At 67.4% G+C, this 15,004-nt stretch overlaps 1 protein-coding gene across 1 annotated transcript in view; it reads left to right on the top strand.

Moving 5' to 3' along the window:
• Window positions 1–15,004, top strand: part of LOC142485976 (integrin alpha-L-like) — a gene marked incomplete at both ends in the record, with an annotated part of 190,777 nt that overhangs the window by 20,672 nt on the left and 155,101 nt on the right. The window contains 3 exons of the mRNA XM_075584632.1: window positions 396–510; window positions 4,300–4,430; window positions 5,565–5,710. Of these exons, the coding sequence (XP_075440747.1) occupies window positions 396–510; window positions 4,300–4,430; window positions 5,565–5,710 (392 nt within the window). The remainder of the gene's footprint in view (window positions 1–395; window positions 511–4,299; window positions 4,431–5,564; window positions 5,711–15,004) is intronic.

Here is a 15,004-nt window from a genome sequence, read left to right as displayed (position 1 = left end):
TACAGGTATTATCTCAGTGTGAGTATATACAGGTATTATCTCAGTGTGAGTATATACAGGTATTATCTCAGTGTGAGTATATACAGGTATTATCTCAGTGTGAGTATATACAGGTATTATCTCAGTGTGAGTATATACAGGTATTATCTCAGTGTGAGTATATACAGGTATTATCTCAGTGTGAGTATATACAGGTATTATCTCAGTGTGAGTATATACAGGTATTATATACTTTAATGATATCGCTCGCTTCCAGCAGCCACAGACGGAGCGATCATCGCGCGGCCTCTGCAGGGTCACCTGTTACATTCTGGCGTGTAATAACCTAGTTGGACACTAGAGGTCGCTATAATAGAGCAAATGCAGAAGGGTATTAAGTGCCCTGTCTCCCCCAGGCGTGCGGCCCCAGCACCCCCCGTGACTGTGATCAGACGCTGTATATGAACGGGGTCTGTTATATTCTCAACGCCAGTCTGTCTGTGTCCAAGAGTTATACCCCGGGGTATCAAGGTGAGGAGAAAGTACCCCACCCCATCCTTAGATACCTCTCCTCCCCCATCCCCCGCTAGCTCTCCCCCCCCAACTCTCACCTACCTCTCCCCCCAGTTACCTCTCGACCCCCCAATCTCAGCTACCTCTCTCCCCATCAACCTTTCCCTCCCATGCTCAACTACCTTTCCACACCCATCACCAACTACCTTCCCCCCTCCCCAACTACCTTCTCCCCCCTCCCCAACTACCTTCTCCCCCCATGCCCAACTACCTTTTCATGCCCATCACCAACTACCTTTCCCCCTCACCCCCCAACTACCTTCCTCCAGCTACCTCTCCCCCCCCCACCCCCCAGCTACCTCTCCCCCCCCCCCCCCACCCCCCAGCTACCTCTCCCCCCCCATCCCCCAGCTACCTCTCCCCCCATCCCCCAGCTACTTCTCCCCCAGCTACCTCTCCCCCTCATCCCCAAACTACCTCTCCCCCATCCCCCAATTACCTTCCCCCAGCTACATCTTCCTCCCATCCCTCGGTAGCTTCTCCCCCCATTCCCCAGCTACCCCTGCCACCCATCCCCCTGCTACCCCTGCCACCCATCCCCCAGCTACCCCTGAGCCCCATCAACAGCTACCCCTGAGCCTCATCCCCCAGCTACCCCTGAGCCTCATCCCCCAGCTACCTCTCCCCCCCATCCCCCAGCTACCTCTCCCCTCCATCCCCCAGCTACTTCTCCCCCAGCCTACCTCTCCCCCCATCCCCCAGCTACCTCTCCCCCCCATCCCCCAGCTACCTCTCCCCCCCATCCCCCAGCTACCTCTCCCCCATCCCCCAGTTCTCTCCCCCATCCCCCAGCTACCTCTCCCCCCCCCCCGCACACTGTCAGCTCTCTCTCCCCGCACACTGTCAGCTCTCTCTCCCCGCACACTGTCAGCTCTCTCTCCCCGCACACTGTCAGCTCTCTCTCCCCGCACACTGTCAGCTCTCTCTCCCCGCACACTGTCAGCTCTCTCTCCCCGCACACTGTCAGCTCTCTCTCCCCGCACACTGTCAGCTCTCTCTCCCCGCACACTGTCAGCTCTCTCTCCCCGCACACTGTCAGCTCTCTCTCACGCACACTGTCAGCTCTCTCTCACGCACACTGTCAGCTCTCTCTCACGCACACTGTCAGCTCTCTCTCACGCACACTGTCAGCTCTCTCTCACGCACACTGTCAGCTCTCTCTCCCCGCACACTGTCAGCTCTCTCTCCCCGCACACTGTCAGCTCTCTCTCCCCGCACACTGTCAGCTCTCTCTCCCCGCACACTGTCAGCTCTCTCTCCCCGCACACTGTCAGCTCTCTCTCCCCGCACACTGTCAGCTCTCTCTTCCCGCACACTGTCAGCTCTCTCCCCGCACACTGTCAGCTCTCTCTCCCCGCACACTGTCAGCTCTCTCCCCGCACACTGTCAGCTCTCTCTCCCCGCACACTGTCAGCTCTCTCTCCCCGCACACTATCAGCTCTCTCTCCCCCCTGCACACTGTCAGCTCTTTCTCCCCGCACACTGTCAGCTCTCTCTCCCCGCACACTGTCAGCTCTCTCTCCCCCCCCGCACACTATCAGCTCTCTCTCCCCCCCGCACACTGTCAGCTCTCTCCCCCCCCGCACACTGTCGGCTCTCTCTCCCCGCACACTGTCAGCTCTCTCCCCGCACACTGTCAGCTCTCTCCCCGCACACTGTCAGCTCTCTCCCCGCACACTGTCAGCTCTCTCTCCCCGCACACTGTCAGCTCTCTCTCCCCGCACACTGTCAGCTCTTTCTCCCCGCACACTGTCAGCTCTCTCCCCCCGCACACTGTCAGCTCTCTCCCCCCCGCACACTGTCAGCTCTCTCCCCGCACACTGTCAGCTCTCTCCCCGCACACTGTCAGCTCTCTCTCCCTGCACACTGTCACATCTCTCTCCCCGCACACTGTCAGCTCTTTCTCCCCGCACACTGTCAGCTCTTTCTCCCCGCACACTGTCAGCTCTCTCCCCGCACACTGTCAGCTCTCTCTCCCCGCACACTGTCAGCTCTCTCTCCCCGCACACTGTCAGCTCTCTCTCCCCGCACACTGTCAGCTCTCTCTCCCCGCACACTGTCAGCTCTCTCTCCCCGCACACTGTCAGCTCTCTCTCCCCGCACACTGTCAGCTCTCTCTCCCCGCACAGTCAGCTCTCTCTCCCCGCACAGTCAGCTCTCTCTCCCCGCACACTGTCAGCTCTCTCTCCCCGCACACTGTCAGCTCTCTCTCCCCGCACACTGTCAGCTCTTTCTCCCCGCACACTGTCAGCTCTCTCTCCCCGCACACTGTCAGCTCTCTCTCCCCGCACACTGTCAGCTCTCTCCCCGCACACTGTCACATCTCTCTCCCCGCACACTGTCACATCTCTCTCCACGCACACTGTCAGCTCTCTCTCCCCGCACACTGTCAGCTCTCTCTCCCCGCACACTGTCAGCTCTCTCTCCCCACACACTGTCAGCTCTCTCTCCCCCCACACACTGTCAGCTCTCTCTCCCCCCCACACACTGTCAGCTCTTTCTCCCCCCCGCACACTGTCAGCTCTCTCCCCCCCGCACACTGTCAGCTCTCTCTCCCCGCACACTATCAGCTCTCTCTCCCCGCACACTATCAGCTCTCTCTCCCCCCCCGCACACTGTCAGCTCTTTCTCCCCGCACACTGTCAGCTCTCTCTCCCCCCCGCACACTATCAGCTCTCTCTCCCCCCCGCACACTGTCAGCTCTCTCCCCCCCGCACACTGTCAGCTCTCTCTCCCCGCACACTGTCAGCTCTCTCCCCGCACACTGTCAGCTCTCTCTCCCCACACACTGTCAACTCTCTCTCCCCGCACACTGTCAGCTCTCTCTCCCCGCACACTGTCACATCTCTCTCCCCGCACACTGTCAGCTCTTTCTCCCCGCACACTGTCAGCTCTCTCTCCCCGCACACTGTCAGCTCTCTCTCCCCCCCGCACACTGTCAGCTCTTTCTCCCCGCACACTGTCAGCTCTCTCCCCCCCGCACACTGTCAGCTCTCTCCCCCCGCACACTGTCAGCTCTCTCCCCCCGCACACTGTCAGCTCTCTCCCCGCACACTGTCAGCTCTCTCTCCCCGCACACTGTCAGCTCTCTCTCCCCGCACACTGTCAGCTCTCTCACCCCGCACACTGTCAGCTCTCTCTCCCGCACACTGTCAGCTCTCTCTTCCCGCACACTGTCAGCTCTCTCTTCCCGCACACTGTCAGCTCTCTCTTCCCGCACACTGTCAGCTCTCTCTTCCCGCACACTGTCAGCTCTCCCCCCCCTGCACACTGTCAGCTCTCCCCCCCCTCCTTGCACACTGGCAGCTCTCCCACCCTTGCACACTGTCAGCTCTCCCCCCCTTGCACACTGTCAGCTCTCCCCCCCTTGCACACTGTCAGCTCTCCCCCCCCTTGCACACTGTCAGCTCTCCCCCCCTTGCACACTGTCAGCTCTTACCCCCCCCCCTCCTTGCACACTGGCAGCTCTCCCACCCTTGCACACTGTCAGCTCTCCCCCCCTTGCACACTGTCAGCTCTCCCCCCCTTGCACACTGTCAGCTCTCCCCCCTTGCAGACTGTCAGCTCTCCCCCCCCCCCCTTGCACACTGGCAGCTCTCACACCCTTGCACACTGTCAGCTCTCCCCCCCTTGCACACTGTCAGCTCTCCCCCCTTGCACACTGTCAGCTCTCCCCCCCCTTGCACACTGTCAGCTCTCCCCCCCCCCCCTTGCACACTGTCAGCTCTCCCCCCCCCCCCCTTGCAGACTGTCAGCATGCAGAGGTGGACCTGTGCTTCCTGTTTGATGGTTCCTCCAGTATGGGGACGCTGGAATTTCGCGCCATCCTGAGCTTCATGAATAACGCCATGCGCAGCCTACAGAACAGCACCGTGCAGGTGAGGGGGGGACGAGGGGCAGCACCGTGCAGGTGAGGGGGGGACGAGGGGCAGCACCGTGCAGGTGAGGGGGGGACGAGGGGCAGCACCGTTCAGGTGAGGGGGGGACGATGGGGAGCACCGTGCAGGTGAGGGGGGGAAGGGGGGCAGCACCGTGCAGGTGAGAGGGACGGGGGCAGAACTGTGCACGTGAGAGGGACGGGGGCAGAACTGTGCACGTGAGAGGGACGGGGGCAGAACTGTGCACGTGAGAGGGACGGGGGCAGAACTGTGCACGTGAGGGGGACGGGGGGCAGCACCGTGCATGTGAGGGGGGCAGGGGGCAGAACCGTGCACGTGAGAGGGGAAAGGGGCAGCACTGTGGAGGTGAGGGGGGGACAGGGGCAGCACCATGCAGGTGATGGGGGGGTCAGGGGGCAGAACTGTGCACGTGAGAGGGGGACAGGGGGCAGAACCGTGCACGTGAGAGGGGGACGGGGCAGAACCGTGCACGTGAGAGGGAGACAGGGGGCAGAACTGTGCACGTGAAAAGGGGACGGTAGGCAGAACCGTGCACGTGAAAAGGGGACGGGGGGCAGAACCGTGCACGTGAAAAGGGGACGGGGGGCAGAACCGTGCACGTGAAAAGGGGACAGGGGGCAGAACCGTGCACGTGAAAAGGGGACGGGGGGCAGAACCGTGCACGTGAAAAGGGGACAGGGGGCAGAACCGTGCACGTGAGGGGGAAGGGGGGCAGCACCGTGCACGTTAGGGGTATTGGAGGGGACACTAGTTACATTATGGGACTGGCTGTGGGGTGGAAAGACCTTGGAGAAATGGAGGGACAGCATTGGGGGGTACACCTGAGAGGCAGAAGGTGGGACAGTTAAATTCTGGGGTAGCACATGGAAGTGTGGGGATCAGCAGAACGGGGATACAGAGGGAGGAACCCAGAGGGGTGTCTTGTACCCCTGTGCTCAGTGTCCCCCCAGAGGGATGTCCCCCCCCCGTGGGATGTCCCCCTATTCTCAGTGTCCCCCCCAGAAGCATGTCCCCCATGCTCAGTGTCCCCCCCAGAGGGATGTCTCCCTATTCTCAGTGTCCCCCCCAGAAGGATGTCCCCCCATGCTCAGTGTCCCCCCCTCTCCCCTCCAGTTCGCTGCTGTCCAGTTTTCACATATCATACAGCCGGCGTTTGACTTTGCGCGTTATCAGCGTGTGCGCGACCCCGACGCCCTCCTGAGGAACGTCACGCACCTAGGAGGACTGACGGACACATACATGAGCATCCAGTACACACTGTGAGTATATGTGAGGGGATCGCGCGTCCCGTGTCACCTCCCCGGGGATCGCGCGTCCCGTGTCACCTCCCCGGGGATCGCGCGTCCCGTGTCACCTCCCCGGGGATCGCGTGTCCCGTGTCACCTCCCCGGGGATCGCGTGTTCCGTGTCACCTCCCCGGGGATCGCGTGTCCCGTGTCACCTCCCAGGGGATTGCGTGTTCCGTGTCACCTCCCCGGGGATCGTGTGTCCCGTGTCACCTCCCCGGGGATCGCGTGTCCGTGTCACCTCCCCGGGGATCGCATGTCACCTCCCCGGGGATCGCGTGTCCCGTGTCACCTCCCCGGGGATCGCGTGTCCCGTGTCACCTCCCCGGGGATCGCGTGTCCGTGTCACCTCCCCGGGGATCGCGCGTCCCGTGTCACCTCCCCGGGGATCGCGTGTCCCGCGTCACCTCCCCAGGGATCGCGTGTCCCGTGTCACCTCCATGGGGATCGCGTGTCCCGTGTCACCTCCCCGGGGATCGCGTGTCCCGTGTCACCTCCCCGGGGATCGCGTGTCCCGTGTCACCTCCCCGGGGATCGCGTGTCCGTGTCACCTCCCCGGGGATCGCGTGTCCGTGTCACCTCCCCGGGGATCGCGTGTCCCGTGTCACCTCCCCGGGGATCGCGTGTCCCGTGTCACCTCCCCGGGGATCGCGTGTCACCTCCCTGGGGATCGCGCGTCCGTGTCACCTCCCCGGGGATCGCGTGTCACCTCCCTGGGGATCGCGTGTCACCTCCCTGGGGATCGCGTGTCACCTCCCCGGGGATCGCGTGTCCCGTGTCACCTCCCCGGGGATCGCGTGTCCCGTGTCACCTCCCCGGGGATCGCGTGTCCGTGTCACCTCCCCGGGGATCGCGTGTCCGTGTCACCTCCCCGGGGATCGCGCGTCCCGTGTCACCTCCCCGGGGATCGCGTGTCCCGTGTCACCTCCCCGGGGATCGCGTGTCCCGTGTCACCTCCCCGGGGATCGCGTGTCCCGTGTCACCTCCCCAGGGGTCGCGTGTCCCGTGTCACCTCCCCGGGGATCGCGTGTCCCGTGTCACCTCCCCGGGGATCGCGTGTCCCGTGTCACCTCCCCGGGGATCGCGTGTCCCGTGTCACCTCCCCGGGGATCGCGTGTCCCGTGTCACCTCCCCGGGGATCGCGTGTCCCGTGTCACCTCCCTGGGGATCGCGTGTCCCGTGTCACCTCCCTGGGGATCGCGTGTCCCGTGTCACCTCCCCGGGGATCACGTGTCCCGTGTCACCTCCCCGGGGATCACGTGTCCCGTGTCACCTCCCCGGGGATCACGTGTCCGTGTCACCTCCCCGGGGATCGCGTGTCCGTGTCACCTCCCCGGGGATCGCGTGTCCCGTGTCACCTCCCCGGGGATCGCGTGTCCCGTGTCACCTCCCCGGGGATCGCGTGTCCGTGTCCCCTCCCTGGGGATCGCGTGTCACCTCCCCGGGGATCGCGTGTCCCGTGTCACCTCCCCAGGGATCGCGTGTCCCGTGTCACCTCCCTGGGGATCGCGTGTCCCGTGTCACCTCCCCGGGGATCGCGTGTCCCGTGTCACCTCCCCGGGGATCGCGTGTCCCGTGTCACCTCCCCGGGGATCGCGTGTCCGTGTCACCTCCCCGGGGATCGCGTGTCCGTGTCACCTCCCCGGGGATCGCGTGTCCGTGTCACCTCCCCGGGGATCGCGTGTCCCGTGTCACCTCCCCGGGGATCGCGTGTCCCGTGTCACCTCCCCGGGGATCGCGTGTCACCTCCCTGGGGATCGCGCGTCCGTGTCACCTCCCCGGGGATCGCGTGTCACCTCCCTGGGGATCGCGCGTCCGTGTCACCTCCCCGGGGATCGCGTGTCCCGTGTCACCTCCCCGGGGATCGCGTGTCACCTCCCTGGGGATCGCGTGTCCCGTGTCACCTCCCCGGGGATCGCGTGTCACCTCCCTGGGGATCGCGTGTCACCTCCCCGGGGATCGCGTGTCACCTCCCTGGGGATCGCGTGTCCGTGTCACCTCCCCGGGGATCACGTGTCACCTCCCTGGGGATCGCGTGTCCCGTGTCACCTCCCTGGGGATCGCGTGTCCGTGTCACCTCCCCGGGGATCGCGTGTCACCTCCCTGGGGATCGCGTGTCCCGTGTCACCTCCCCGGGGATCGCGTGTCACCTCCCTGGGGATCGCGTGTCCCGTGTCACCTCCCCAGGGATCGCGTGTCCGTGTCACCTCCCCGGGGATCGCGTGTCCTGTGTCACCTCCCCAGGGATCGCGTGTCCCGTGTCACCTCCCCGGGGATCGCGTGTCCCGTGTCACCTCCCCGGGGATTGCGCACCCGTGTCACCTCCCCGGGGATCGCGTGTCCGTGTCACCTCCCCGGGGATCACGTGTCCGTGTCACCTCCCCGGGGATCGCGTGTCCCGTGTCACCTCCCCAGGGATCGCGTGTCCCGTGTCACCTCCCCAGGGATCGCGTGTCCCGTGTCACCTCCCCAGGGATCGCGTGTCCCGTGTCACCTCCCCGGGGATCGCGTGTCCCGTGTCCCCTCCCCGGGGATCGCGTGTCCGTGTCACCTCCCCGGGGATCGCGTGTCCCGTGTCACCTCCCCAGGGATCGCGTGTCCCGTGTCACCTCCCCGGGGATCGCGTGTCCGTGTCACCTCCCCGGGGATTGCGTGTCCCGTGTCACCTCCCCGGGGATCGCGTGTCCCGTGTCACCTCCCCGGGGATCGCGTGTCCCGTGTCACCTCCCCGGGGATCGCGTGTCCCGTGTCACCTCCCCGGGGATCGCGTGTCCCGTGTCACCTCCCCGGGGATCGCGTGTCCCGTGTCACCTCCCCGGGGATCGCGTGTCCGTGTCACCTCCCCGGGGATCGCGTGTCACCTCCCCGGGGATCGCGTGTCCGTGTCACCTCCCCGGGGATCTCGTGTCCCGTGTCACCTCCCCGGGGATCGCGCGTCCGTGTCACCTCCCCGGGGATCGCGTGTCACCTCCCCGGGGATCGCGTGTCACCTCCCCGGGGATCGCGTGTCCCGTGTCACCTCCCCGGGGATCGCGTGTCCGTGTCACCTCCCCGGGGATCTCGTGTCCCGTGTCACCTCCCCGGGGATCGCGCATCCGTGTCACCTCACCGGGGATCGCGTGTCACCTCCCCGGGGATCGCGTGTCCCGTGTCACCTCCTCGGGGATCACGTGTCCGTGTCACCTCCCCGGGGATCGCGTGTCCCGTGTCACCTCCCCGGGGATCGCGTGTCCCGTGTCACCTCCCCGGGGATCGCGTGTCCGTGTCACCTCCCCGGGGATCGCGTGTCCCGTGTCACCTCCCCGGGGATCGCGTGTCCCGTGTCACCTCCCCGGGGATCGCGTGTCCCGTGTCACCTCCCCGGGGATCGCGTGTCCCGTGTCACCTCCCCGGGGATCGCGTGTCCGTGTCACCTCCCCGGGGATCGCGTGTCACCTCCCCGGGGATCGCGTGTCCGTGTCACCTCCCCGGGGATCGCGTGTCCGTGTCACCTCCCCGGGGATCGCGTGTCACCTCCCCGGGGATCGCGTGTCCGTGTCACCTCCCCGGGGATCTCGTGTCCCATGTCACCTCCCCGGGGATCGCACGTCCGTGTCACCTCCCCGGGGATCGCGTGTCCCGTGTCACCTCCCCGGGGATCGCGTGTCCGTGTCACCTCCCCGGGGATCGCGTGTCACCTCCCCGGGGATCGCGTGTCCGTGTCACCTCCCCGGGGATCTCGTGTCCCATGTCACCTCCCCGGGGATCGCACGTCCGTGTCACCTCCCCGGGGATCGCGTGTCACCTCCCCGGGGATCGCGTGTCCCGTGTCACTTCCCCGGGGATCGCGTGTTCCGTGTCACCTCCCTGGGGATCGCGTGTCCCGTGTGCACCTCCCCGGGGATCGCGTGTCCGTGTCACCTCCCCGGGGATCGCGTGTCCCGTGTCACCTCCCCGGGGATCGCGTGTCCCGTGTCACCTCTACGGGGATCGCGTGTCCGTGTCACCTCCCCGGGGATCGCGTGTCCCGTGTCACCCTCCCCGGGGATCGCGTGTCCCGTGTCACCTCCCCGGGGATCGCGTGTCCGTGTCCCCTCCCCGGGGATCGCGTGTCCCGTGTCACCTCCCCAGGGATCGCGTGTCCCGTGTCACCTCCCCGGGGATCGCGTGTCCCGTGTCACCTCCCCGGGGATCGCGTGTCCGTGTCCCCTCCCCGGGGATCGCGTGTCCCGTGTCACCTCCCCAGGGATCGCGTGTCCCGTGTCACCTCCCCGGGGATCGCGTGTCCCGTGTCACCTCCCCGGGGATCGCGTGTCCCGTGTCACCTCCCCGGGGATCGCGTGTCCCGTGTCACCTCCCCGGGGATCGCGCGTCCGTGTCACCTCCCCGGGGATCGCGTGTCACCTCCCCGGGGATCGCGTGTCCCGTGTCACCTCCCTGGGGATCGCGTGTCCCGTGTCACCTCCCCGGGGTTCGCGTGTCCGTGTCACCTCCCTGGGGATCGCGTGTCCCGTGTCACCTCCCCAGGGATCGCGTGTCCCGTGTCACCTCCCCGGGGATCGCGTGTCCCGTGTCCCCTCCCCGGGGATCGCGTGTCCGTGTCACCTCCCCGGGGATCGCGTGTCCCGTGTCACCTCCCCAGGGATCGCGTGTCCCGTGTCACCTCCCCGGGGATCGCGTGTCCGTGTCACCTCCCCGGGGATTGCGTGTCCCGTGTCACCTCCCCGGGGATCGCGTGTCCCGTGTCACCTCCCCGGGGATCGCGTGTCCGTGTCACCTCCCCGGGGATCGCGTGTCCCGTGTCACCTCCCCGGGGATCGCGTGTCCCGTGTCACCTCCCCGGGGTCGCGTGTCCCGTGTCACCTCCCCGGGGATCGCGTGTCCGTGTCACCTCCCCGGGGATCGCGTGTCACCTCCCCGGGGATCGCGTGTCCGTGTCACCTCCCCGGGGATCTCGTGTCCCGTGTCACCTCCCCGGGGATCGCGCGTCCGTGTCACCTCCCCGGGGATTGCGTGTCACCTCCCCGGGGATCGCGTGTCCCGTGTCACCTCCCCGGGGATCGCGTGTCCCGTGTCACCTCCCCGGGGATCGCGTGTCCGTGTCACCTCCCCGGGGATCGTTTCCCGTGTCACCTCCCCGGGGATCGCGCGTCCGTGTCACCTCCCCGGGGATCGCGTGTCACCTCCCTGGGGATCGTGTGTCCCGTGTCACCTCCCCGGGGATCGCGTGTCCCGTGTCACCTCCCCGGGGATCGCGTGTCCCGTGTCACCTCCCCGGGGATCGCGTGTCCCGTGTCCCCTCCCCGGGGATCGCGTGTCCGTGTCACCTCCCCGGGGATCGCGTGTCCCGTGTCACCGCCCCAGGGATCGCGTGTCCCGTGTCACCTCCCCGGGGATTGCGTGTCCCGTGTCACCTCCCCGGGGATCGCGTGTCCCGTGTCACCTCCCCGGGGATCGCGTGTCCCGTGTCACCTCCCCGGGGATCGCGTGTCCCGTGTCACCTCCCCGGGGATCGCTTGTCCCGTGTCACCTCCCCGGGGATCGCGTGTCCCGTGTCACCTCCCCGGGGATCGCGTGTCCCGTGTCACCTCCCCGGGGATCGCGTGTCCCGTGTCACCTCCCAGGGGATCGCGTGTCACCTCCCCGGGGATCGCGTGTCCCGTGTCACCTCCCCAGGGATCGCGTGTCCGTGTCACCTCCCCAGGGATCGCGTGTCCCGTGTCACCTCCCCGGCGATCGCGTGTCCCGTGTCACCTCCCCAGGGATCGTGTGTCCGTGTCACCTCCCCGGGGATCGCGTGTCCCGTGTCACCTCCCCGGGGATCGCGTGTCCCGTGTCACCTCCCCGGGGATTGCGTGTCCCGTGTCACCTCCCCGGGGATCGTGTGTCCCGTGTCACCTCCCCGGGGATTGCGTGTCCCGTGTCACCTCCCTGGGGATTGCGTGTCCGTGTCACCTCCCCGGGGATCGCGTGTTCCGTGTCACACCTCCCCGGGGATCGCGTGTCCCGTGTCACCTCCCCAGGGATCGCGTGTCCCGTGTCACCTCCCCGGGGATTGCGTGTCCGTGTCACCTCCCCAGGGATCGCGTGTCCCGTGTCACCTCCCCGGGGATCGCGTGTCCCGTGTCACCTCCCTGGGGATCGCGTGTCCCGTGTCACCTCCCCGGGGATCGCGTGTCCGTGTCACCTCCCCGGGGATCGCGTGTCCCGTGTTACCTCCCCAGGATCGCGTGTCCCGTGTCACCTCCCCGGGGATCGCGTGTCCGTGTCACCTCCCCGGGGATCGCGCGTCCCGTGTCACCTCCCGGGGATCGCGTGTCCGTGTCACCTCCCCGGGGATCGTGTGTCCCGTGTCACCTCCCCGGGGATCGCGTGTCACCTCCCCGGGGATCGCGTGTCCCGTGTGCACCTCCCCGGGGATCGCGTGTCCCGTGTCACCTCCCCGGGGATCGCGTGTCCCGTGTCACCTCCCCGGGGATCGCGTGTCCCGTGTCACCTCCCCGGGGATCGCGTGTCCCGTGTCACCTCCCCGGGGATCGCGTGTCTGTGTCACCTCCCCGGGGATCGCGTGTCACCTCCCCGGGGATCGCGTGTCCGTGTCACCTCCCCGGGGATCGCGTGTCCAGTGTCACCTCCCCGGGGATCGCGTGTCCCGTGTCACCTCCCCGGGGATCGCGTGTCCGTGTCCCCTCCCCGGGGATTGCGTGTCCGTGTCACCTCCCCGGGGATCGCGTGTCCCGTGTCACCTCCCCGGGGATCGTGTGTCCCGTGTCACCTCCCCAGGGATCGCGTGTCCCGTGTCACCTCCCCGGGGATCGCGTGTCCGTGTCACCTCCCCGGGGATCGTGTGTCCCGTGTCACCTCCCCGGGGATCGCGTGTCACCTCCCCGGGGATCGCGTGTTCTGTGTGCACCTCCCCGGGGATCGCGTGTCCGTGTCACCTCCCCGGAGATCGCTTGTCACCTCCCCGGGGATCGCGTGTCCGTGTCACCTCCCCGGGGATCGCGTGTCCAGTGTCACCTCCCCGGGGATCGCGTGTCACCTCCCCGGGGATCGCGTGTCCCGTGTCACCTCCCCGGGGATCGCGTGTCCCGTGTCACCTCCCCGGGGATCGCGTGTCCGTGTCCCCTCCCCGGGGATCGCGTGTCCCGTGTCACCTCCCCGGGGATCGCGTGTCCCGTGTCACCTCCCCGGGGATCGTGTGTCCCGTGTCACCTCCCCAGGGATCGCGTGTCCCGTGTCACCTCCCCGGGGATCGCGTGTCCGTGTCACCTCCCCGGGGATCGCGTGTTCTGTCTCACCTCCCCGGGGATCGCGTGTCCCGTGTCACCTCCCCGGGGATCGCGTGTCCCGTGTCACCTCCCCGGGGATCGCGTGTCCCGTGTCACCTCCCCGGGGATCACGTGTCCGTGTCACCTCCCCGGGGATCGCGTGTCACGTGTCACCTCCCCGGGGATCGCGTGTCCCGTGTCACCTCCCCGGGGATCGCGTTTCCTGTGTCACCTCCCCGGGGATCGCGTGTCACCTCCCCGGGGATCGCGTGTCCAGTGTCACCTCCCCGGGGATCGCGTGTCCCGTGTCACCTCCCCGGGGATCGCGTGTCCCGTGTCACCTCCCCGGGGATCGCGTGTCTGTGTCACCTCCCCGGGGATCGCGTGTCACCTCCCCGGGGATCGCGTGTCCGTGTCACCTCCCCGGGGATCGCGTGTCCAGTGTCACCTCCCCGGGGATCGCGTGTCCCGTGTCACCTCCCCGGGGATCGCGTGTCCCGTGTCACCTCCCCGGGGATCGCGTGTCCCGTGTCACCTCCCCGGGGATCGCGTGTCACCTCCCCGGGGATCGCGTGTCCCGTGTCACCTCCCCGGGGATCGCGTGTCCCGTGTCACCTCCCCGGGGATCGCGTGTCCGTGTCCCCTCCCCGGGGATCGCGTGTCCCGTGTCACCTCCCCGGGGATCGCGTGTCCGTGTCACCTCCCCGGGGATCGCGTGTCCCGTGTCACCTCCCCAGGGATCGCGTGTCCCGTGTCACCTCCCCGGGGATCGCGTGTCCGTGTCACCTCCCCGGGGATCGCGTGTCCGTGTCACCTCCCCGGGGATCGCGTGTTCCGTGTCACCTCCCCGGGGATCGCGTGTCCCGTGTGCACCTCCCCGGGGATCGCGTGTCCGTGTCACCTCCCCGGGGATCGCGTGTCCCGTGTCACCTCCCCGGGGATCTCGTGTCCGTGTCACCTCCCCGGGGATCGCGTGTCCGTGTCACCTCCCCGGGGATCGCGTGTCTGTGTCACCTCCCCGGGGATCGCGTGTCCCGTGTCACCTCCCCGGGGATCGCGTGTCCATGTCACCTCCCCGGGGATCACGTGTCCGTGTCACCTCCCCGGGGATCACGTGTCCGTGTCACCTCCCCGGGGATCACGTGTCCGTGTCACCTCCCCGGGGATCGCGTGTCCCGTGTCACCTCCCCGGGGATCGCGTGTTCCGTGTCACCTCCCCGGGGATCGCGTTTCCCGTGTCACCTCCCCGGGGATCGCGTGTGTCCGTGTCACCTCCCCAGGGATCGCGTGTCCCGTGTCACCTCCCCGGGGATCGCGTGTCCCGTGTCACCTCCCTGGGGATCGCGTGTCCCGTGTCACCTCCCCGGGGATCGCGTGTCCGTGTCACCTCCCCGGGGATCGCGTCCGTGTCACCTCCCCGGGGATCGCGTGTCCCGTGTCACCTCCCCGGGGATCGCGTGTCCCGTGTCACCTCCCCGGGGATCGCGTGTCCGTCACCTCCCCGGGGATCGCGTGGTCCCGTGTGCACCTCCCCGGGGATCGCGTGTCCGTGTCACCTCCCCGGGGATCGCGTGTCCCGTGTCACCTCCCCGGGGATGCGTGTCCCGTGTCACCTCCCCGGGATCGCGGTCCCGTGTCACCTCCCCGGGGATCGCGTGTCCGTGTCACCTCCCCGGGGATCGCGTGTCACCTCCCCGGGGATCGCGTGTCCCGTGTCACCTCCCCGGGGATCGCGTGTCCCGTGTCCCCTCCCCGGGATCGCGTGTCCGTGTCACCTCCCCGGGGATCGCGTGTCACCTCCCCGGGGATCGCGTGTCCGTGTCACCTCCCCGGGGATCGCGTGTCCGTGTCACCTCCCCGGGGATCGCGTGTCCCGTGTCACCTCCCCGGGGATCGCGCGTCCGTGTCACCTCCCCCGGGATCGCGTGTCCCGTGTCACCTCCCCGGGGATCGCGTGTCCCGTGTCACCTCCCCAGGGATCGCGTGTCCCGTGTCACCTCCCCGGGGATCGCGTGTC

This window comes from Ascaphus truei, unplaced genomic scaffold (assembly GCF_040206685.1).
Source record: "Ascaphus truei isolate aAscTru1 unplaced genomic scaffold, aAscTru1.hap1 HAP1_SCAFFOLD_689, whole genome shotgun sequence".
Classification (NCBI taxonomy): Eukaryota; Metazoa; Chordata; class Amphibia; order Anura; family Ascaphidae; genus Ascaphus; species Ascaphus truei.
The sequence above is the reverse complement of the archived record's forward strand: the minus strand, read 5'-3'. Positions and strand labels throughout refer to the sequence as shown.